The sequence below is a fragment of the Protopterus annectens genome, chromosome 16.part0, assembly GCF_019279795.1.
Source record: "Protopterus annectens isolate FY-2018-M chromosome 16.part0, PAN1.0, whole genome shotgun sequence".
Classification (NCBI taxonomy): domain Eukaryota; kingdom Metazoa; phylum Chordata; order Ceratodontiformes; family Protopteridae; genus Protopterus; species Protopterus annectens.
Window position 1 is genome coordinate 236,719,287 of NC_056750.1, and position 23,383 is coordinate 236,742,669.

General features: G+C 43.9%; 1 protein-coding gene across 1 annotated transcript in view; it reads left to right on the top strand.

Annotated features, from left to right (window-relative positions):
• Nucleotides 1-23,383, top strand: part of LOC122790579 — a 1,409,443-nt gene that overhangs the window by 1,124,870 nt on the left and 261,190 nt on the right. Inside the window, exon 10 of the mRNA XM_044058105.1 lies at nucleotides 20,986-21,045. Within this exon, the coding sequence (XP_043914040.1) occupies nucleotides 20,986-21,045 (60 nt within the window). The remainder of the gene's footprint in view (nucleotides 1-20,985; nucleotides 21,046-23,383) is intronic.

The window sequence follows — 23,383 nt, forward strand, 5'->3', positions numbered from 1 at the left end:
CAACCAAAGACATTCTAGAAGCTGCTACTTGGAGCTCTGTTCATACCTTCACAAAGCATTATCATTTGCCTCTCTTCTCCAAATCCAGGGCAGGCTTTGCCACTGCTGTTCTGCATGGCCTTATAGCCGCTCCTAATGCTATTTAGTTCCATCCTCCCATCCATAGCTTTGGGATTCTACCCAAATGTAATGACTGCAACAGTGAAACACGAAGAACATAGCACAGTTGTGGGCAAAACATAAAAAAAAAAAAAAATAGTAGTAGGATACCCAACGAAAGCAGACTACCACCATGGAGCCATCATACAAAGACATTATTTAAGAAATAATGTCATTGTACAATAGCAGTAACCAACTCCGTGGTGTAGTGTATTATAACAGTAACCAATAACGTGGGTGTGGTATATTGAAGATTTATGTATGGTTGGTGTGGTTTAATCATGAGGGTGAAGCCTGAGTGGTTAAACAAAGACAACCATGGCTAAATCTTCAATACAACACACCACAGAGTAGGTTATTGCTATCATACAATTACATTATTTAAGAAAAAAATGACTTTCTTTTCTTGTCTTTGTGTGATGGCTCCATGGTGGTGGTCTGCTTTCCTCGGATATCCTGCTGCTTTTTTGATGTACTGCACCTGCATATAACTTTTATTCCCACGCTTGCAAAGTACATCAGTGCTGTGTGAGGGCTGCTGCTTATAGGAAGCAATGGAGAAAGGAAGATCTCTCTCTTGCATTTTTCTTTTAATAAAAGACTTTGAATGTAAGGGAGAGATGGGATTTGGAAAATTAATCAGGTACATTTCTCTAGTTTTGCAATAACGTACTTAACTATCCTTTTATTTTTGTCTGTCCCATCTCTGTCATTGGTTTCAAAACTCCGGTTTTCTAAGTTTTTTTTTTTTTTTTTTTTTTTTTTTTTTTTTTGTCCTCAAGTTCGTAGGTTCATACTAGGCTATCTGCTCTGGGGCATTTATAAGCCTAGCCCGATTGTGTTTGGCTTATGCCACCCCTTGATTTGAGTATACTGTGCCCTTTTTAAAGTTTAGTTTACTATGCCTCTGTCTAATAGTGACACTGAAGTAATCCCCGGGACAAACCTACGGTCCCCCATCCACTCATCAAGATTCTTCTTGAAGAGAGTCAGTGAGGTGCTCTGCCTAACATGAATTGGAATTCTATTCCAGAGCGAAGGGAGCCTCTGAGTTATGAATCTGTCCCTCCAGCATGTTCTGTTTATTTCTGTGCTGAGGTTCAAGTCCCTCGAGCGCGTGGCTCTAAGGGATTTAGATTTACTGAGGTGGAGCATGTCCATTAATTCTGGGTTGGACATAGCTTTATATGTCAGGCATAGATCGCCTCGAAGTAGGCGGTATGCAACTGAGTAGAGCTGGAGTTTTTTTAACCGAGCAGCATATGGCATCTGTTTGAGTCCCTTGATCCTTCTGGTGAGGTACTTTTGGGGTCTTTCTAATTGCTGCAGGTGTCGGGTAAGGTACATCCCAAAGGGGGCATTGTATTCTATGATGGGCCTGATGAGGGATGCATAAAGGGGCATGATTACCTCTCTTGATCTAGATGTGAATCCTTTCATGATGAGGTGGGCTATGTAGAAGGTCTTTCTAACCACTTTGGCAATGTGTAAGAAAAGTGGATTTTTTTATGGCATATATTAATGGAAGAAAGTCCAGGAGACTGGACCTGTTTCCGTTGGTATATGCTTGGATTTACAACAGGCATGCTGGTTGGGCTGACCAATCAGCATGCTGCTTTTTTAATATTAATAGCCAGTCATTGTATAGTGAAGATTTACCCACGATTGGCTTTATTTAATCACTCTGGCTTCACCCTCGTGGTTAAACCACACCATCTGTGAGTAAATCTTCAATATACTACACCCACATCATTGGTTTCTGCTATATTTGGCCTTGAAGCAGCCAAGTCCTGCAATAACAAGATAAAATTACAAAAGATTATAGGCGAATGTTCCTCACTTTTGTCACCAGATATGAGAGAAATTACCTGGTTAAGCCCACCTACTTCTTTTGCGGGGACTCTAGACATCCATAGAAGGGCGTGGAAAGTGCCAAGAAAGAGATTTCAAAATAAACCCAAGAGAGATTCAAAGTCTTGGAGTCCTTCCTATTCTGGCAGATCAGGCTGTCGTCCCCCCCCCCCCGATCCATCCATCCCTCTATCAAAACGAATGTCCTCATCTGTTTTGATCTCACGGGTCATAACTTCAGACAAATGGGTCCTTTCCATCATCCAACAGGTTTACAGAATGACTTGGGAGATTCCACTGTTCAAAGGTATCCCACCATCCCCTCCCAATCAGGTAAATTTCTTGCCTCCACTCATACAAGCCCCACATGAACACGGTAAAATAGATGTTCCACAACAGTAAGTAGTAAAAGGGTTTTTATCCTTCCTTTTTCCAGTACCCAGAAAAAGAGGGGAATAGTGACCTGTACTGGATTTGTACCTTCTCAGTTCCTTTCTAAAGGTTCTCTCATTCAAAATGTCACTCCAGACTGTCTTACCTTTATCCTCCCTCAGGCATTCCTGGCATGTTTGGACCTGAAGGATGCCTATCTCCACATTCCCTTTCACCCTTCTTTCAGGAAATTTCTAAGTTTTTAGCTTGTTCATCATATTTTAGTTCCCTGCTTTGCCCTTTGATTTGTCTACAACCTCCAAGATATTCACTAAGTAACTGACACCAGCCATTGCCTTTTGACGAACTCTGGGAATTCAGATACCCTTGTATCCAGATGACCTGTTAATACAGGCACCTTCCCAGCAGATTTTTCTACAGCATTTCACCTTTGCTATCTCCCTTCTACAGAGTCTTGGGTTCACAGTAAACTCGTGCAGGCCTTCCTACCACAAGAGAAGGTACAGGCCCTCTCCAAACACTTTGTCCTGTCCCTTCAGCCCTACACTGTAGGGGAAATTCCCTGGACCCTGGGATTCAAGGCAGCAACCATACCAATGGTGCCCTTCTCAAGATTCCATATGAGCAAGATTCAACGGCACCTGAAATCTATCTGGTCTTAGCATTGCCATCCTGTGGGCACTCAGATTTCACTTATTCCTCTTCAAAGGAAAGAATTTCACTGGTGGATTTCACAGGTAAATGCCAACCCAGGCCTTCCTTTCAAGCTGCAGATACCTCACCAGGACATGCACACATGCCTCCGACGTAGCCAGGAAGGGGCATGGATGGGCTCCCTGAGAGTCCAAGGTCGGCATTGCCCCTCCAAACACTGGTCCTTTTCTGCCCCCTCCAAGTCAGTTCAGCCCAGACCGCGGGGAAGCAGACCCCCCCCCCCAGACAACCGCCACAGGGAATGCAGAGATCAAAGCAATGGAGTTCCTCCACTTCAAAACCTGGGAGTTCTAAGCCACCTCCTCATGGTAAGAACTCACAATGACTCTCCACTTCCACTTCCTCCCTCTGCCCACCTGCACTTGCCCCTAGGAGGAAAACTCTCCTTCCACGCAAGCACCTTGGGCCACCATTACCAACGACCACTGGGTCCTCAACATAGTGTCCCAGGGATACAGATTTTCTTTCCACACTCTACCAACCCCAAAAGGGTTTCCAGATCTTCTGCCAAACCAGTGAGGAGAGGCCAAAAAGCAAGTCCTTTCCCTACTCTCTTTGAGGGCAATAGAGCGTGTTCCTGCAGAACAAATAGGCCAAGGTTTCTACTCCAGGCTCTGGCGCACCCAATCCTTGATCTTATTGATACCAAAATTCAAAATGCTCACCCTCCGGCAACTACTACCTATGCTCTCCAGGAATGGTTGGTTAGCCACCCTAGACCTAAAAGAGGCCTACCTTCACATCCCAATCAGGGAATCATGCAGGAAATATCTACGTTTCAGTGCAAGATCTCTGCGCTTTCAGTTCTCTGCGCTTCCCTTTCAGTTATCTACTGCTCCCAGAGTTTTCACAAAATGTCTGGCTCCCGTCATTGCTTTTTGTAGACAAAAAAAATATTTAAATTTACCCATGCTTAGACTGCCTAATTCAGGCAGACAGGAAAAGCTGCTCAAGCACCTGGCTTTTGTAAAGGCCCTACTGACCTCCCTAGGGTACACTGTCAACGAAAAGAAATCCAAACTAGTACCCACCCAAAAGGTTATATTCCTGGGAGCAAGCCTGGACACAGCATCCCAAATGGCATTCCTTATTCCAGAAATGCAAACCTATCTGACAGCTTATTTCTCTCAACTAGCCACCAGACCCCAGTTATCCGCAAGGAAAATGCTGCAAGCTCTGGGGTTCATGGCATCTTGCATTCTACTCATTCCATATGCCAGACTGCATATGAGGAAACTTCAGTGGTACCTAAAAAGCCTTTGGTGTCAACACTCTCAATACCTGGACACACTTGTACCTATGATACCTTGCCTAAGGAAAGATTTTATATGGTGGGCAGCAGCATGCAACCACAACAAGGGACTACCCTTCTCACCATCCCATGCCGCCCAGACCCTCACCACAGACGCATCAGACTATGCCTGGAGTGCACACCTAGACGGCAGACGCATACAGGGCCATTGGAGCCCACATCAAATACATCTGCACATCAACCAGAAAGAGATGTTAGCTGTTCAGCACGCATTGGCAGCTTTCAGGCTTTTCTTCCCAGGGGCTCTACTGATCAAAACAGGCAACACCACTGTGATGTGGTATATCAACAAGCAGGGAGGGACTCACTCCTACCCTCTATGCAGGCTCGTCATGACCCTTTGGCACACAGCCATGCAACTGCACCTGTTAGCTCAGTTCCTGCCAGGCTCTCTAAACTCTCTGGCAGACAACTTAAGCAGAAACCTTCTGGACCCACACGAGTGGCAGCTACACCAAAGAACCTTCACCCTGATAACTCGGAAATGGGGCATCCCGAAGGTCGACCTCTTTGCTTCCCACTCCAGCCATCACCTCAGCAAGTTCTGCACTAGGGAGCCTCACTGCAGGACCTGGAAAGTGGGTGCTCTATCCTTCCAGTGGATCAACCTTTCGATCTATGCTTTTTCCCCACTACCTCATTTCCAGAGTACTGCTCAAAATAAGGGAGGAAAAACAGAGGACAATTCTAATTGCTCCAGACTGGCCTCACCAGCACTGGTACCCATTGCTGAGCAGCCTGTCCCCTCTGCCACCATGACATCTCCCTCAGATCCCAACCCTCCTGACCCGGAGGGAAGGAGAGTTAATGCATCCCCAATTGCAGACGCTCAATTTGGCAGCCTGGCTTATTCCCTGACCACTGAACAAGCTGCCAATCTCAGTAAACAGGTTCTAGATGTTATACGTGAGGCCAGACACCCTAGCACTAGAAGGTGTTATGCTGACAAATGGAAAAGGTTCTGCACCTGGATTCAGGCTAAGGAAGCCGATGTGACACAGCCCTCCCTACCTCTCATCCTGGATTTCCTAGCTGACCTACTACACAGTGGACTCTCCTTTTCCTCAATTAAAATTCATGCCTCTGCTATTTCTGCTCATTTCAACACTGAGCAGCCACTTTTCTCACACCCTCTCATCAAACAAGTTCCTAAGAGGGGCTAGCAACTTGAGGCCACCCAGAAGAGCACCTTCCCCAGCTTGGGATCTAAACTTTGTGTTGGAAAAGCTCACCCTACCCCAGTTTGAACCAGCAGCTTCAGGAGAGTTAGTTTCTCTCCTGGAAGACAGCCCTGCTTCTGGCCATCACTGCAGCCAGAAGAGTATCTGATCTACAAGCACTCATTGCTGTAGAGCCCTTCGTCATCTTCCATGCTGACAGGGTGTCCCTCAGGACTAACCCATTCTTCATGCCAAAAGTGGTGTCTAGTGTGGCTCTCAACCAATCCATTCATTTGCCCACCTTTTCCTTAACCCACAAAACAAGGGAGAAAGGAGACTACACTCTCTAGATATGCACAGACAGCTCAGATTCTATCTAGACAGGACTAAATCATTCAGAAAGACTGATCATTTGTTAGTCAGCTTTGCTGCAGGAGCACAGGACAAAGCCGTATCCAAGTAAACCATTTCCAAATGGATAGCTCACTGCATTCATTTCTGCTACAAGCAACACGGGAAACCTCCCCCCAAGGGGGTTAGGACTCTGCTCTACCAGAGCAGCCTCCACCTCTGCAGCTTTCCTCAGAGGAGTCCCCTCCAGGGACATCCTGGAGGCTGCAACATGGACATCTGTTCACACCTTCACCAAGCATTACCACCTGCCTTTCTTCTCCAAATCCAGGGCAGGCTTTGCCACTGCAGTCTTGCAGGGCATCCTAGCCACATCCCCTAGTCTTATTGACTGCCTCCACCCTTTTCCTCAGCTTTGGGAATCGACCCAAATGTGATGACTGCAACAGTGAAAAAATGCAGAACATAGTACAGTTGTGTACACTTAACATAAATGTAGATGTTCAAGTGTATTCACTGTTGCAGTCCTAGTTTCCCTCCCTCCATCCCCCTTTTCTATCTCTCTCCTTCCTTACAAGGAACTTTTTGATATTTACGTTCTACTGGTGGGGTTCTTCCACCATGTACTGGCTCCAACTTGGGGGCTCCTGAGAGTTGGGGCAAGAAAAACTGATGTACTGGCGTTGGCTGCCTTACTTTATACTACTGACGACCTGACGTCAGTTCTGAAGCGACAGCAACCGATGCAGAAATACTAAACCTCTGGTATTCGGGCCGACTGAGGGCTACCCTGGCAGGGATAACCCAAATGTGATGACTGCAACAGTGAATACTCTTGAACATCTACATTTATGGTAAGTGTACACAACTGTACTTTTTCTTCCCACATTTCCAGAACAAAGGAGAATACTCTCTTCATCTTGTAGACGTCCACAGACAATTACGTTTCTACCTACACAGAAATGCAGACTTCAGGAAATCATATCAACTTTTTATACCCTACTCTGACACTAGAAAAGGTTTGTTGGTTTTAAAGGTCACCTTATCTAGATGGCTAGCTTCCTGTATATCCTACTTTTCCATTGCCAAGAGTAAAACTCTTCAATTTCCGGTTAAAGCTCATTCTTCCAGATCGGTAGCTGCTACTTCAGCTTTCCAAGCAAGGTTGCCCATGGATAATGTCTGTGCCAAAGCCACGTTGGCAAAACCACATACCTTTATCACTCATTATAAACTGGATTTAGCCTCCAGGAGTAGAGCTTCTTTTGGTTCTGTGGTTCTGAGGAATCGTCATTCCATGAGCCACCCAGGAGTACGGTTTGCTTGGGACACAGTCCCATCAGTGAAAATAAAGGCAAGATTGACAGCAACAACAACACATGAAGTTATGTACTTACCATAACGTTCCATGTGTGTTGTCCATCTTGTCCTTTTATTTTCACAACCCATCCTCCATGCCCCCTTCCAGATAACCTGGAAGACCGACTAGAGATGAGATGTATGGATGTTAGTGTTTCACTGTTGCAGTCATCACACTTGGGTTATCTGCCTGCAGGTAGCCCTCAGTCGGCCCGAATACCAGACTCTTGGGATTTCTGCATCGGATGCTGTCACCTCTTCCATGACGTCAGGTCATCAGAGGTATAAAACATGCAGCCGACACCATTACATGAGTCTTTCTTGCCGAGAAGGAGCCCGAAGCAGAAGCAGTTTGCAAGTGACGGTCGGCCGTTACCTGAAATTTTAGTTTGTTTTCGAGTTTCAGACCTGAAGTCTTCTAAAGCTAAGTACCCAGTTGGGGATTCTTTTTTCTTGCTCTAACCGACGTCAGAAAAAGTTAACAATTGTCTTGCCTGTGGAAAGCAAATACCTCTCAGAGATTTTCATTCTAACTGCGTCACCTGTTTAGGCCCAAACCACGACATCCCTAGTTGTCGGGTTTGTGCCTTATTTAATGCACGAACCATTCGTCGTCAGGCTGTTTTTGTAGCCATATTCTTTCGCTGTCGTTCTCCGTATTCCGAAATGGCTTCGGTAAGCCATCCGATTACTGATCTTCCGAAAAAGTGCAAAGACAGACTGCGTAGGTCCAAAACTGCCGACGACGCTTCTGTTAAGCTAGTCGCCACTCCTCCATGAGGTCCTTTTCAGCCCCTGATGCCCACTTCTACAGATTCGCAGGCCTCTGCTTAGACCCATTCGGAGTCCGGTATTCCGCGAGATGCTTCAACTATGGAACCTGCGGATATCTCTACCTTGGATGGGTCCGGAGCCACTGTGCAAGCACTGGCTTCTGAGGGTGTATTCCGACCTACTGATATTCATATTAAACTGACAACTTCATTTTTTACTAAAACTACCGAGTTTTTCAGGCCCAGAGTTCGCACTACGCCTAGAAAACTGACGTCCAAAGTGCATGCTCAACCTCCCATGCCACAAAAACAAATGCTTAGAATGGCTGACGACATTATTACTCTAATTGGGGTAAGCCAGCCTTCCCCTGCCAAAAGACAAATAATTGAATTTCCTTCTGATTCTACAGACCTGATGACTCTGACCCTTCTGATTACCAGGACATACCCTTATCTACCTATGAGGATTTAGATGCAGAGGAATCCATTCCCTCTGCCTCCCCTCCAGAGGATTTCTCTTTTGATGAAACCTTGCATACCTTAAGAGAGCATTTCCGCTGGGAATGCCAGGACTATCCTCAGTCCAAAAAAGAGACTCAGGGAATTTTTAGATATGCCTCAGCACAGGCCTCTAGCTATACCCCCTCTCCTGGATATTGTAGACTGTGTCTTCTTGGAGTCCAGTCTTACTCCTGACACCTTACCACCAGCTCCTAGAAAACCTGACCGGTACAACAAAGTACCTGATTTTCACAAACTTCTCCAAGAATCCTACTGCCGATCCAGAGACCATTTCCCATGGACCTAAAGGCATTAAGGCTACTACAGCCAAAAACCCTACCCCTTGAGACAGGGATTCTAGAGCTTTAGACAGATGAGGTAAGAATGTATATACCTCTGAAACTCTTGCCATCAGGGCTTTGAATTGCCATTTTCGCATGTTGAAGTACCAACAACATGTTATAGAACTAATTAAACAAAAAATGGTGTTACTTCCAGATTGTGCAGAAAATAACGATTTACAAGAGTTAAAGCATTCTGCAAACCAAGTTAGTAATCATAGTTTGCAGTGTGGGTTTGATGCCTTGGAAGGATCTTGCAGGGCTGCTGTCACTGGGTCTGTACTGAAAAGTCTTGCCTGACCATGTCAAAGCAAAATTACTAGATGCTCCATTAAATCAGGAACGTTTGTTTGGTACAAAAGCAGAAAAAGTTCTTGAAAAGATGGAAGAAAAAGCTAAATTTATACAAGCAGTCAAAGATTTCTTACAGGTGCAGCCACCTAGATTCAGTAGGCATTGGCCTTCAGAAAGCTGGTCCTTTCCAGTTCCTCTCAGGCCTTCTCAGTCCAAACCCAGGGGAAGCAGTCCACCAAATCTACAGTCTCAGGGTATGTAGAGATCTAAACAGTGGAGTGTTTCCACCTCAAAACTAGGTAGTGGTAAGCCACCCCCTTATGGAAAGAGTTCACAATGACTTTCCAATTATCCTTCCCAGCCATGCCCAAGTACTTGCGCCTCTAGGAGGAAAACTCACCCTTCATGCAAAAAAACTGGATGTCCATTACTCAAGACCATTAGGTTCTAAACATGGTATCCCAGGGATGCAGATTCTACTTCCCCTCACTGCCAACACCAAGCGGGTTGCCAGACCTTCCTCCAAACCAGTGGGCAGAGGCTCAAAAGCAAGTACTTTCCCTTCTCCATATCAGAGCTATTCAGCCTGTTCAAGTAGAACAAAGGGGACAGGGTTTCTACTCCAGACTGTTCCTGGTTCCCAGAAAAGAGAGCTCTTGGCAACCTATCCTGGCTCTATAGATCCTCAACACCTTTCTGGTTGTCCCAATATTCAAAATGCTTACACTGCAACAGCTTCTTCCTATGCTAGTGAAGGATACCTGGTTAGTCACCCTAGACTTAAAATAAGCTTATCTGCACATCCCCATAAGGGAGTCTTGCAGGAAATGTCTATGTTTCAGGCTCTGTACAGTATCAGTTCTCTGCAGTTCCCTTTGGTTTATCTACTGCACCCAGAGTATTCACAAAATGCCAGTCTCCAGCCAATACATTCTGCAGGCAGAGAAATATTCAAATCTACCCATACTTGGACGATTGCCTGATTCAGGCGGACAGTCAGGAATTGCTACTTCAGCACCTAGCATTTGTAAAACAACTTTTAACTTCACTGGGATACACCATCAACAAAAAGAAATCACAACTGGTGCCCAGCCAACAAATTGTATTCCTGGGAGCAAGCTTGAACACAACTTCCCAGATGGCATTCCTCACTCCAGAAAAGCAGGTCCATTTGGCAAACTATTTCAAACTAATGTCCAACAAAACCCAGCTATCTGCAAGGAAAATACTGCAAGCCCTAGGGTTCCTGGCCTCATGCATTCTGCTAATTCCATATGCAAGACTGCATATGAGGAAACTTCAGTGGTACTTAAAAAGTCTCTGGTGTCAACATTCTCAGTACCTAAAAACAGTGATTCGTATCATACCTTGTCTAAGGACAGAGTTCCTTTGGTGGGCAGAAGCATGCAACCACAACAATGGACTTCCTTTCACTCAACCCCTCGCAACCCCTCGCTGCCCCAACCCTGACAACAGATGCGTCAGACTATGCACGGGGGGCTCACATGGCAGGCAAATGCATTCAAGGCAAATGGAACCCAGAACAAATTCCCCTGCATATCAGTCAAAAAGAGATGCTAGATGTACCGAATGCTCTGACAGTCTTCAAATACCTTATCCTTCCAGGACAGCTCCTGATAAAGACAGACAACACCACAGTTATGAGATACATAAGCAGGGCGGGACTCATTCTTACCCATTCTGCAGGTTAGCCATGGCTCTGTGGAGCATCCAAGTGCACCTACAAGCTCAGTTCCTGCCAGGCAAGCAAAACGCACTGGCAGATGACTTAAGCAGAAATCTACTGGACCCTCACAAGTGGAAACTGGAACCCAACTCATTCAAACTTCTAACCCAGAGGTGGGGAACTCCGGAGGTGAACCTTTTTGCCCCCCCCCCCCCCCCCAAACCACCAGTTGAACAAATTTTGCACCAGGAACCCTCACAACAGAGCATGGAAGGTGGATGCTTTATCCTTTACATGGGAAAACCTCTCAATTTATGCCTTTCCTCCTCTGCCCCTCCTCTCAAAAGTAGTACTCAAGATCAAACAGGACAGACCAAGGGCAATCCTTATTGCACCAGACTGGCCACGCCAGCACTGGTACCCACTCCTACGCAGTCTGACAGCAGTGCCACCCTGGCACCTACATCAGATACCTTCCCTGCTGTCTCAGCAGGAGGGATAGATTTTGCATCCACAGCTGCAAACCGTAAACCTTGCAGCCTGGCTTATCCCCTGAATACACCACCAGCATCCCTCAGAAAACAGGTGCTGGACGCCATCCTTGAGGCCAGAAGGCCTAGTACTAGAAAATTCTCTGCTGAAAAGTGGAAAAGATATTGTTCTTGGAGTCAGTCTCAAGGAAAGGACACAGCTGTGTCCATCTTACCTCAATTCCTTGATTACCTAGCAGATCTGCTCCACAGAGGCCTATCCTTCTCATCCATTAAGATTCTTGGCTCTGCCATCTCAGCTCATTGTAATACTGAGCCTACTCTCTTTTCTCACCCTCTCATCAAGCAGTTCCTGAGAGGAGCTAACGATTTAAGGCCTCCTAGGAGAGCTCCCACCCTGGCCTGGGACCTTAACTTCGTACTCGAAAAGCTCACACTTCCCCCCTTTTGAACCTGCTGCTTTGACAGAGTTAAAATTCCTCTCTTGGAAAACAACCTTACTTCTAGCTATTACTTCAGCAAGAAGAGTGTCCGAGTTACAGGCACTAATGGCGATGGAGCCCTTCATTATTTTCCATGCTGACAGGGTTTCCCTTGGGACTAGCCCTTCTTTTATGCCCAAGGTGGTGTCAAGTGTGGCTTTAAACCAATCCATCCATTTGTCAACCTTTTTCCCTAATCCTCAGAATCGAGGGGAAAAGATCTTGCACTCCTTGGACGCGCACAAACAGCTCAGGTTCTACCTTGACAGGACTAAGCCTTTCAGAAAATCTGACCAGCTGCTGTTCAGCTTTGCTACAGGGGCAGAGGGCAAGGCCCTTTCGAAGCAAACCATTTCCAAATGGATAGCACACTGCATCCATTTCTGCTACAAGCACCATGGAAAACCTACCCCTCTGGGGATCAGAACTTATTCCACTCGAGCTACTTCAATCTCTACAGCACTTCTCACGGGGGTGGGGGGTCCCCACCAGGGACATCCTGGAAGCTGCAACCTGGAGTTCTGTACACACCTTCACCAAGCATTACCACTTGCCTATTTTTTCTAAATCCAGAGCTGCCTTTGCTACAGCAGTCTTACAAGGCCTGCTAGCCAGCCCCAACACTTTGACTGCCTCCACCCTTCTTCAGCTTTGGGAATCAACCCAAGTGCGACGACTGCAACAGTGAAACAAGAAGAACATTGTACAGTTGTGTACACTTACATTAATGTAGATGTTCAAGTGTATTCACTGTTGCAGTCCTGGTTTCCCTCCCTCCAGCCCCCTGACTTTCTCTGTCCTTTTTTCCTATCCTCTTTATGGCCATCTTTTATGGCAGGGGTATTTACTTTTTACTGGAGGTGTTCCACACCATGTAATAGCTTCCTAGTTTTGGGGGCTTCTGACATCTAAGGCAAGAAAAACTGATGTAATAGCGTTGGCTGCATGTTTTATACCCCTGATGACCTGACGTCATGGAAGAGGCAACAGCATCCGACACAGACATCCCAAGTCTCTGGTATTCGGGCCGAATGAGGGCTACCTGCAGGCAGATAACCCAAGTGCGATGACTACAACAGTGAATACACTCGAACATCTTCATTTATGGTAAGTGTACTTAACTGCACTTTCTGTACACACATTCACCAAGCATTACCACTTAACTATTTCTTTCTAAATCCAGAGCTGGGTTTCCTACAGCAGTCTTACAGGGTCTGCTAGCCAGCCCCAATACTACATGACTGCCTCCACCCATCCTCAGCTTTGGGAATCAACCCAAATGTGATGACTGCAACAGTGAATACACTTGAACATCTACATTTATGGTAAGTGTACACAACTGTACTTTCCACACCATGGAATAGCTTCCTATTTTGGGGGCTCCTGACATCTAGGGCAAGAAAAACTGATGTAATGGCGTCGGCGACAGCATCCGACGCAGAAATCCCAAGACTCTGGTATTGGGGTTGACTGAGGGCTACCTGCAGGCAGATAACCCAAATGTGATGACTGCAACAGTGAATACACTCGAACATCTACATTTATGGTAAGTGTACACAACTGTACTATTTATATAGCCTCAGAAAGAAATGCTAGTACTGCTCTCATAACTATTGTATTTTATATATGTATGAATATATATATATGTATGTATGTATGTATATATATATATATATATATATGTGTGTGTGTGTGTGTGTGTGTAGTTTTTATGTAATTTGTCTTTTATGTACTACTACTATTGCATCTGTTGGGGCAAACGAACTGAGGGAGTTGGGGAACTGCATTATGCATAGGGAAGAGAGCCCACAAGTTTTGCCGAAGTCATTGAGCTTTTGTACAGGCCGAGAACGGATCCGATGCATCGGATCTGACCCATTAGTGAGATTAAAGGATGAAATGGACGACACACATGGAACGTTATGGCAAGAACATAACTTCTTTTTTTTTCTGTCCACTAGAACAATACCTTACAGTACTGTGGTGGTTTCACTTTAAAAAACTTTTATCCTGCCCTGGAAAAGCTTGCTGCAGTCTCAGTTTCATTGGTGTCATCAAAGCCAGTGATTACACGTAGATGTCCTTCTATTCACTGTTGCAGTATTCTTTACATGTGGGTTGTATTCCACTATTGACCAGGCATCCAGCTTGCATACAAAAGCTTCAAGCTACTGCCTGCATGTGGGACACGACACGTAGACTCAGGGAACAGCCATAAAAGGGACATCTGCACATAAAATCCTCAGACTTTTTTCAGTGCCATTCGGAAAGGTTGACTCGTACATTGTCTGCCATTGTAATCCATGTTTTGTTCCTCTGCTTCAGATAAGTACTTTGTTGGGGATTTATTTGCTTGCTTCTGCCTTTTGTTATTGTTAATGTCATCCAAAAAGGACAAGTGAAGGTGTGGAAGGCAAATTCCACATAAGGATAGTAACGAGCTCTGTTTGTTTTGTTTAGGGCCTACCCACGACCATCGGTCCTGTTCTGTCAGGCCTTCGTCCTTAAAACCTTGCGTAGTCATCTGTCTGCTTTAACTTTGTATCTTGAAAACCAGAGACTTAAACGTCTGGCTAGGGAATTGATGGAGGGTTCCGTGAGTTCCTTTGAGCTGTCCATGAAGAGGAATGTGGCCAAAGCTAGGACCAAATCCTCTTCGGCTGTACCTTCTCTCTCTGAGGTACCCCTTGAGGTTGGTGAAAACCTGGTGGTACATTTGGAGGTAGGGTCAGTCTCTCCAGCAGGAACCTTATTGGAGGTCGCCAGGAGTGTGGATCTGAGCACATTCGAGGCCATGCAGATGTCCGGTTCAGACAGTTTGGGGAACCATGACTACTGATTTCTGAGGACTCAGGAACTGCTCTGATTTCCTTGCAACAGGAAGCTTTGGCTGTTTGGCCTACATCAGGCCTTGTACCTGCTTCGGAGAGACCTGCTAAAAAGAGACAAAAGATAAAACATTCTTTAGTACCTTCTACCCCTATGTCGGACTGGGACGTTTTCTCTCAAGGTCTTAAGACCTTTATGGCCCTCAAGCCTCCTGCTTTGGCTTCTCATACTTCTGGCCCTGCCTTCTCCTCTTCCCCTGTGCTGCCGTCGAGTTCTTGGGAGTCTTTTTTGCTATCCCATCCCAGGATTCTGACTCAGAGGGGTCTTGCTCAGATGAAGACTCCTTAGCATATTCCATCCAGATACCTTCCCCCATGGAATATGCTTCCCCAGAGGAAGAATCGAGTGGAGGAGACCAACTCATGGAAGAACTGCCTTTTGGTGAGATTGTCAGTAAGATGGAGTTCTTTAAGTGGGAATCTTCTCAAATTTCAGTGGAGCGAGAGATACTATGACAGCTTCAGGTGGAGGCCCCTGCAACTGTCCCTCCAGTGCTTCCAGCCTTCCTTGATGCCTTTACTTCATCTTCTAAGACCCCAGATTCACAGGCACCAGCTCCCAAAAGATGTGATGGTTTCTGTAAGGTCCCCGAGGATTGCAAATTTCTTTTCAAATGTCCTTCAGCCGACCCAGCTGTAGTCTCCATCACTTCTGACAAATCTTCTTATGTTATCCCCTCCACAAAATTGTTTCTTTCAGAGAAAGGAAGTAAAATTTTAGAGAGGTTAGGAAAGAAGGTCTACACTTCACCTCTTGCAATCAGGGCCATTAATTACCAGACTTGTATGTCTAGGTATTCTCTAGCTTTCTTATCTGAAGCTTCTCAGGCTCTGTCTCAGCTTCCATGATCAGAAGCTAAGTCCTTGACTATTTCTCTCTTAACTGCATCTTCACAGGTTTCTAGGCATTACATTAAATGCAGCTGTGATGCTGTAGAAGCTTCCTCCAGGTCTTCAGCTTCTGCTTCTGTACTTAGGATGTACTCTTGGCTGCATCTACAGGCTCTTCCAAATGATGTCAAGGCAAAATTGCTTGATGTTCCATTGGATAATTCTGCTGTCTTTGGAAAAGGTGCTGCAGAGCTCTTTAAGACTCTCAAAGAAAAAGGTAAGGAGTTCCAGGATTTAAAGCACCCGTTAGTTTCTCCAGTTCCTAAATTTGTAGGAACTTCCCTGCTAAAACTCCTCTTATTAGAAAACCTTCCAAGTCTTTTCTCTTCTTCAAACCTCTCAGGTTCTAGGCCATGTAAACTCATTAGGAGGCCTCCTCAGTCTAAAGCAGTTACTTCTACTCCAGCTCCTCAGCAGCCCTTTCAGTCCAGACCAGAGTCTCTGTGACATCCATCCTCAACTTCCAAATCATTCCCATCTGTCTCTCTGCCTTTCTCTTTCAGCCTGGAGGGAGAGAATTTTCTTCCCCCTTTTCAGCGGATTCCTCAACTGCCCTCAGACCAACTACATTTGTTTCCTCAGCTGCTAGCTCAGCTTTCTCTACAAGGCACCGTTCAATCAGTCCCTTCAAATCTGCAAAGAAGGGGATTTTATTCCAGGATGTTCTTGGTTCCAAGAAAAGAGGGTCCTTGGAGACCCATTCTGGATCTCTCAAGGTTGAATACCTTCCTGGTGGTGCCTTTTTTCAGGATGCTATCCAGAGTGTCTCTTCTCCCTCTTGTCCCTCCTCAAGCCTTCTTAGCTTCACTGGATCTAAAGGATGTTTATCTGCATTTGCCTATTAACCCTCACTTCAGGAAATTCTTGCGTTTTTCAGTGGGTTCTTGTCTCTTTCAGTTCTCTGCCTTGCCTTTTGGTCTTTCTACTGCTCCAAGGGTTTTCACAAAGTGACTAGCCCCAGATATTGCTTTCTTAAGGCTGAAAGGTCTTCAAGTTTTCCCTTACCTGGACAATCTGCTTTTTCTCACCAGCAGTCCAGACCACCTGCTTCAGCACCTATATCTAGCTATTCCCTTCGTATAAAGCTTGGAGTTCACAATAAATTTAAAAAAATGTACTCTTACACCCAGTCAGCATCTCATTTGTCTGGGTTGCTGGTTCTAAATGGATTTGATGATCGTGCTTTCTCTGAAGGAAGAAATACTACCTCTCACAGATTTTATGGCATCTCTTCTATGTCTTTCTTCCATTACTGCCAGGGAGTTCCTCAGACTTCTGGGGTTCGTGGCCTCTACATTCCCTGTATTGCCCTTTACAAAACTTAATATGAGGAAGTTCCAGTGGTTTCTGAAAACCGTCTGGTCCCATCATGCTCATCCCTTGGACACTGTCATTCCTCTTCTTCCATGCTTGAAAAAAGCGCTAGGGTGGTGGATGCAGCAACTCAGTCAGACTCCTGGTTTACCTCTTCAAATTCCTGTACCAGTGCAGGAACTTTATACAGGTACCTTAGATTTCGGGTGGGGGAGCAATCTTCGCTTCCACAAAGGTTCAGGGACCATGGACACCTACTCAGTGGAGAGAGCGCATAAATGTCCGGGAAATAAGGATTTTGATTCTAGCCTTAAAGGCAGTACATCCTCAGAACTACAGTCCTTTGGTACATAAAAAAGCAGGGGACACAAAATCTTATTTGTCGCCTAGCAACCAAAGCCTGGGAGTTGGTTATTCAGTACAAAGTCTCACTGCATGCAGTGCACCTTCCCTCTGCTCACAACTCCATGGCAGACACATTGAGCAGATCCATGACACCATCCCACGAGTGGATGTTTCACAGATGTGTTCCTGGTTCTAGTTCACCAGTAGGGTACTCCAGACATGGAGCTATTTGCTTCCCCTCAGAACAGACAACTTCCTGTTTTCTGTGCCAGGGTCCCCTCACTCTCACTCTTGGAAGGTGGAAGCCCTATCATTTTCATGGAAGGAGAGGTTTCCTCCCCTTCCCTTTGATTCATAAAATCCTGTTAAAAATTTTACAGGAGAAACCAGAAATCTTGTTAATCACTCCCTTTTAGCCAAGACGGCATTGGTTCATTCTGCAGTTTGCCAAGACCCATCACTACAAGTTACCTCACCAGATGGACCTACTCACTCAGGGCAAGGGTTCTCTGATTCACCCACACTTCTCAGCTCTTCACCTGATCTTGTGAGTGATCAACGTTTGATTCCTTTTAGGCACCTTTTCTCTAAGGATGTGGTTAAGGTTTTGCAGGAGGCCAGGAAACCCACTATTAGAAAATCTTACACTTCCAAATGGACAAGATTTTCTGTCTGGTGCCGAAAAAGGACCCCTTTTTGGCAGATATTCCTTTGGTGTTCTCTTACCTGTGTGAATTACTCAGCAGTGGTCTGTTTTATTTTTATATTCAGGTCCACTGTTCTGCCTTGTCTGCTTGCCTGCCTTTAACTCCTCCATTGGTTTCCAGGCTGGAAGTTAAACTTTTCTTGAAGGGCGGCCCTACACATTAATCCTCCCAGGAAACCAGTTCCTCCTTATTGGGATCTTAATTTTGTCCTGGAGAATTTGACTTAGGCCCCTTTTCAACCAGCAGCCTTGGCTTCTCTGAAATTTTGTATTTTGAAGACAGTGCTTCTGGTAGCCATTATCTCTGCCAGAAGGGTTTCTGAGATCCAGGCATTAATGGCTTCACCTTTCCTAGACTTCTATAAGGACAGGGTTTCTTTGCGAACTAATCCATTTTTTATGCCTAAAGTGGTCAATGACCTTTCCTTAAATCAAACTGTCCCATTACCTACTTTTTCCCATCTCCACAATCTCCTAGTGAGATAATTTTGCATTCCCTAGATATGCATAGACAGCTTAGATTTTATCTTAACAAAACTAAGTCTGTCAGGAAATCTGATCAGACTTTTTGTGTCTTTTCATCCCAGGGCTCTGGGTTTCCCTGTTTCTAAGCAAACTCTCTCTTCATAGATTTCTAAAGTCATTCTGTTGTATTATCAGTTCCATGGGAAATCATTACCCTCGTCAATTAAAGCCCATTCCACTAGATCTGTTGCATCCTCGGGGGCTTTCTTCAAGTGTTTGGATACACAGTCCATTCTGGAAGCTGCCACTTGTCATCTTTTCATACTTTTGCAAGACATTACAAGCTGGATGATATTTCATTGGCCAGAGCAATCTTGCATGGATTTCTGGAAAATGTTTCTGCCCAATTTTTCTGTTTTGTCCCCCTCCCTAGGTTCCCTTTCAACGTTTGCAATCTTCCCATATGTAAAGAATACTGCAACATTGAATAGAAGGACATAGAATAGTTGTGTAAAATCTTAGCGTAACTATAGATGTCCTTCTCTTCTACGTTTGCAGTATTCTATTCCACCGCCTTCCCCTACATCTTGCTCTTTATTTGGTTGACTTGTCCTCCCCCTACATCTTGCTCTCTATTTGGATGACTGTCCTTTGGGCCTCCTTTAGGAGTTTCTTCATAGGGCTACTTTATTCTGAGGATTGTATGTGCAGATGTCCTTTTTATGGCTGACGTTCCCTGAGTCTATGTGCAGTGTCCCACTTGCAGGCAGTGGCTTGAAGTTTTGTATGCAAGTCAGATGTCTGGTCAATAGCGGAATGAAACACATATGTAAAGAGTACTGCAACATAGAAGAGAAGGACATCTATACTTATGGTAAGATTTTACACAATTTTTCTTTTGTCTGGTCAGTTCCCTCCCCAAACTGACATCACCATGACTGTCCTAATTACCCACCCATGCTGTGATGTCACAGCTCCCTGGCCCTTCCCCTACCCATACAGAAAGTAAAGGCCACAACAAGGAAAACAGTACATGAGTCCAGTATCTTGCTGTCAGCTGTCAATCACAGCAGATAACAGCTCAAATTACCCTTAACACTTTGACAGCTAGGGAATTAGGTGTGAAGGGGGGTCGGAGATCAGTCGTGGTAGTACAATTTAGGCTTCACAAAAGACTGCAATTTACCAGTTCTAAAAAGAAACAGTAGTAAAAAGCAATTTGAAAGTCTGTTCTGTGGCATTTGTACTTTGTGTTTTAAGTAGTCATTGAACAGCATGAAATGTTACTTTGAAAGACAGCAGTGTATGCATGTAAATCAGTGCATTGACAGGAACTTTAGGAAGAAAAGCCTGTGTGATGTAATTTTTTACAGGCAACCACTGCATTGTAGGATACCTAGAGGCAGACTAAACAGGATCACTCATGTGGTCAAAGTCAGAAATTATTTATAAAAATATTTAAAAACCTGCAAATAGTCCGAGTGAAGTTAAAATGTAGGAAATGCCAAACCATGATGAAATAAATGTTTTTTTGTCTGTGGGTGCACTTTTCCTTTAAAAAAAATACTGATTGAGTGCATAAATAGTGTTAGTTAAAAAAAAAAAAAAAAAAAAAGGCTTTCACGAGCCACTGAACCATTTCTTTGACTGTGCACACCTCAGGTGTGTGTGTGTGTGTGTGTGTGTGTGTGTGTGTGTGTGTCAACAAATGAATACATCTATATATAGTAGAATACGACTTCTTGTAATCTGTGGACATAGGACACTGAAGTGATGTAAATGGCCATCCTGAAGGAAATGCAGCACAGATGTCCCTTAAGCTGATTGGATGTTTAGAAATGAAATTGACATCTGTGATGTAGTACTGGGGGTGTTTGTATGTAACTGCAGTATGGCTACACTTGCATTTTGAGAAAGGTTAGTAGGAATTACGGTCAACCTCGCAGCAATATTAAGTTTTTGTACTAATCAACTGTTGTGCAACCATGAAGTTAGTATGTTTAAGTAAGAGGGGTGTGAGTTGGTGCAGGAAATCTCTGTCACCACTACAAAACATGTTTTTAAGGTACGTTTAGTGTAATGGTTTTTCCAATCAATTTTGATTGAGCTTTCAGTCAGAAACTGTTCAATTTATACAATCAGTTGTGATTCAGTCAAGTGTGATTCAGTCAAAGTAGTAGCTATACTCATTCATTCATGTTTGTGTGTGTGTGTGTGGGTTGTGTATGCATGTATACACACACACACACACACGCACAGACATACATTTTGTGAGCTCATTACCTGCATAAAGGGATTGTTTTTTTATTCTTTGAAAGGGCCAGTATAGAGTGGATTTTGATGGTAGGTTTTTTAAGAATTAAAGTAATTAAGGTATAGAATATTAGTGGTGTCTATATACAATGTATTCTAATGGCTGTAGCACAAAGGAGTGAAGGAATTGTGGTCTTTTTTTTGGAGATTTTAAAGTGAGTATTGTGCTTAATTCTTTTTTTGCATGTTTTACAGATACTGAGGAACACAGACAGACTGTAGAGAGTACCATTGAGAATACAGTTGCTGCGGAAGGTATTGTTACATTAAATGACTAGTTTATTGACACTCTTGAGTAGTTCTGCATAAAAGTCTTAAATGTCTCATTTCTGTCTCAGCTAAGATTGCCGTATAGTGCTAAAAGCCCATTTTCATGGATACCCCTAAGGCAATCTCCAAAGTATTAAGCAGAGAAAGAGAATTTTTATAATATTAGAAGAAAATCCATCATTACATAATAGTTATGTATCCTGTATGACTTCATTTAACAGTTTATACATGTTAGAAGTTCAGTAGATGTAGTCTGCAGAACATTACTTGCTGAGATGCATTAATGCAAATGGTTATAAAGACCGCTTCAAGAAATAGCCTTGGTGCAAAGGGATTTTTAGTCTGTGCTTTGGCATTGAGGAGTGCTGTTATCCTGACAGGTGTGTCTGTTTTTTTTGTTACTGCAAGTGAATACAATTTTTGCAAAAAGAAAAAAATCTGTGGTGTCCCTCAAAATCTCAGAAAACCTAGTATGCAAACTCTACTGGGTCAGAAACAAACCAAGCAGAAACTTCACAGTGTTTAAGATTTGAAATCTGCTATGCACCTAGTTCACTAATAAAAAATCCAACTTTAAAATGTGTACTACAAAAATAATAAAATAGTAGGTAGCCCACAGTTGAGATAAAAATGGAATGTCCTTTATTGAAACACAGAAGCAATCTTAGTTGACTATAATAAAAAGCATTGAAGACATTCATTATGTATGTATAATCACTTTATTTGGATCAAGGGAGTGGTTACATAGAGTAGTTCTGTTAAGAGCAGTAAAAGCATTAAACTGAAATTTTACCAAGTCCACCTTCCCCCTTAATGCCATAGTGTAAACTGAGACTGCTACCTTTAGAACTGAAGCTAAAAAGCTAGAGACAAATGAAAATATATAATATAAGAACAGCTTATTAAGGCTAGCCTACTAATCCAAACTTTATTAGTTAAGAAACCAACTAATTAACAAGATCTACCACTAGACATATATCAGAATAAATATTAGTTAAGTTATAAACTGAAACACTTTTAGCAAAGATTGCTTTTATGTCAAATAAAAGCTTCATCAGGTTTGTGTGTAAAAAACGTACATTAACAAACGTGTATAAATCTACCAGTGAACACCTAAATAGGCTACAAAACATAGCTATAATTGCTAAGGTAGAAATATGGTGAAAAATGTTATAGTATTAAGGGCCTGGGATCTGTTCAAGTGTGACATCTAACTAAGAAAGCACTTAGTTTTTATGAGTGAAAGTATCAGAAAGCGTCAATGTCAGTTATTTTCATTGTAAAATGTTTACAGTGTTTGATACTTGTTTATAACAGTATTAGCATATGATGTCAGCATTGAGCAGTCCCATATCAGACTTTTAATAGTCTTTTAAACAGTAGGCCAGTTTTCTGAGTTCTAGTATGCTTTTTATGGAGTAACAATAATTAAGCCCTGGTTTTCTAAAAGAATTCCGTTTCAGCTGCAACAGTAGTTCACATTTTCTAAAAGATTAGAGATGTCTCTTTCAAGTTCCAAAATGAAATTTAAATCCAGTTTGTCTTTTGTGAAGCTGCAGTTGCTGAACCAGTGCATTATTCTTGCATTTAGCTCTAATTTCAGAAAGATGGCCTCCTTTTAACTCTGTAGAGCATTTTCCACACACAAAATGTTTCACAGTCATTGCAGCTTGCCCTGTAAACCACCTGCATTGAGTTGGTCACCTCCTGCATTGATTTTAATCAGTTTCTTTAAATAAGGGCAGAAAAACATGTCTCCCTCCTGTATGTGCTGACAAAAAACACAGTTGACTCCACACTTATCGGTGCATGTAACCAGTGGTCTGGGCCTACCTTCACAGGATCATAGGAAGTTACTAGGCTAATGGCCCTGGAGCCCTTACAAGCTTAGCCAAGAGTTTATCCCCAAAAAGAAACCTCAGTCAGCACCTGTCGCCCATGTCAGTGAGGGACTCTGGTGGAACCCCTGGGACAGATTTGTGGTTTCCCTTCCACTCATCAAGGTTGTGCTTGAAGAGGGTCAGTGAGGTGCTCTGCTTGACATGTATGGGAAGTCTATTCCAGAGACAGGGTAGCCCCTGGGAGACAAATCTGCCTCTCCAGCAGATTTTGTTGATGTCGCATATTAGATTTAGGCCTTTCGAGTGGGTAATGCGTGAGGAGTTAGACTTGCGGATATGTAGCATCTCTAGTAGGGCAGGGTCCGAGATTGCCTTGTAGACGAGACACAGATCACCTCTGAGCAATCTGTACGATACCAAATAGAGTGATAGTGATTTGAGCCCGTCTGCATAGGACAGGTGTTGGAGGCCATGGATTCTCT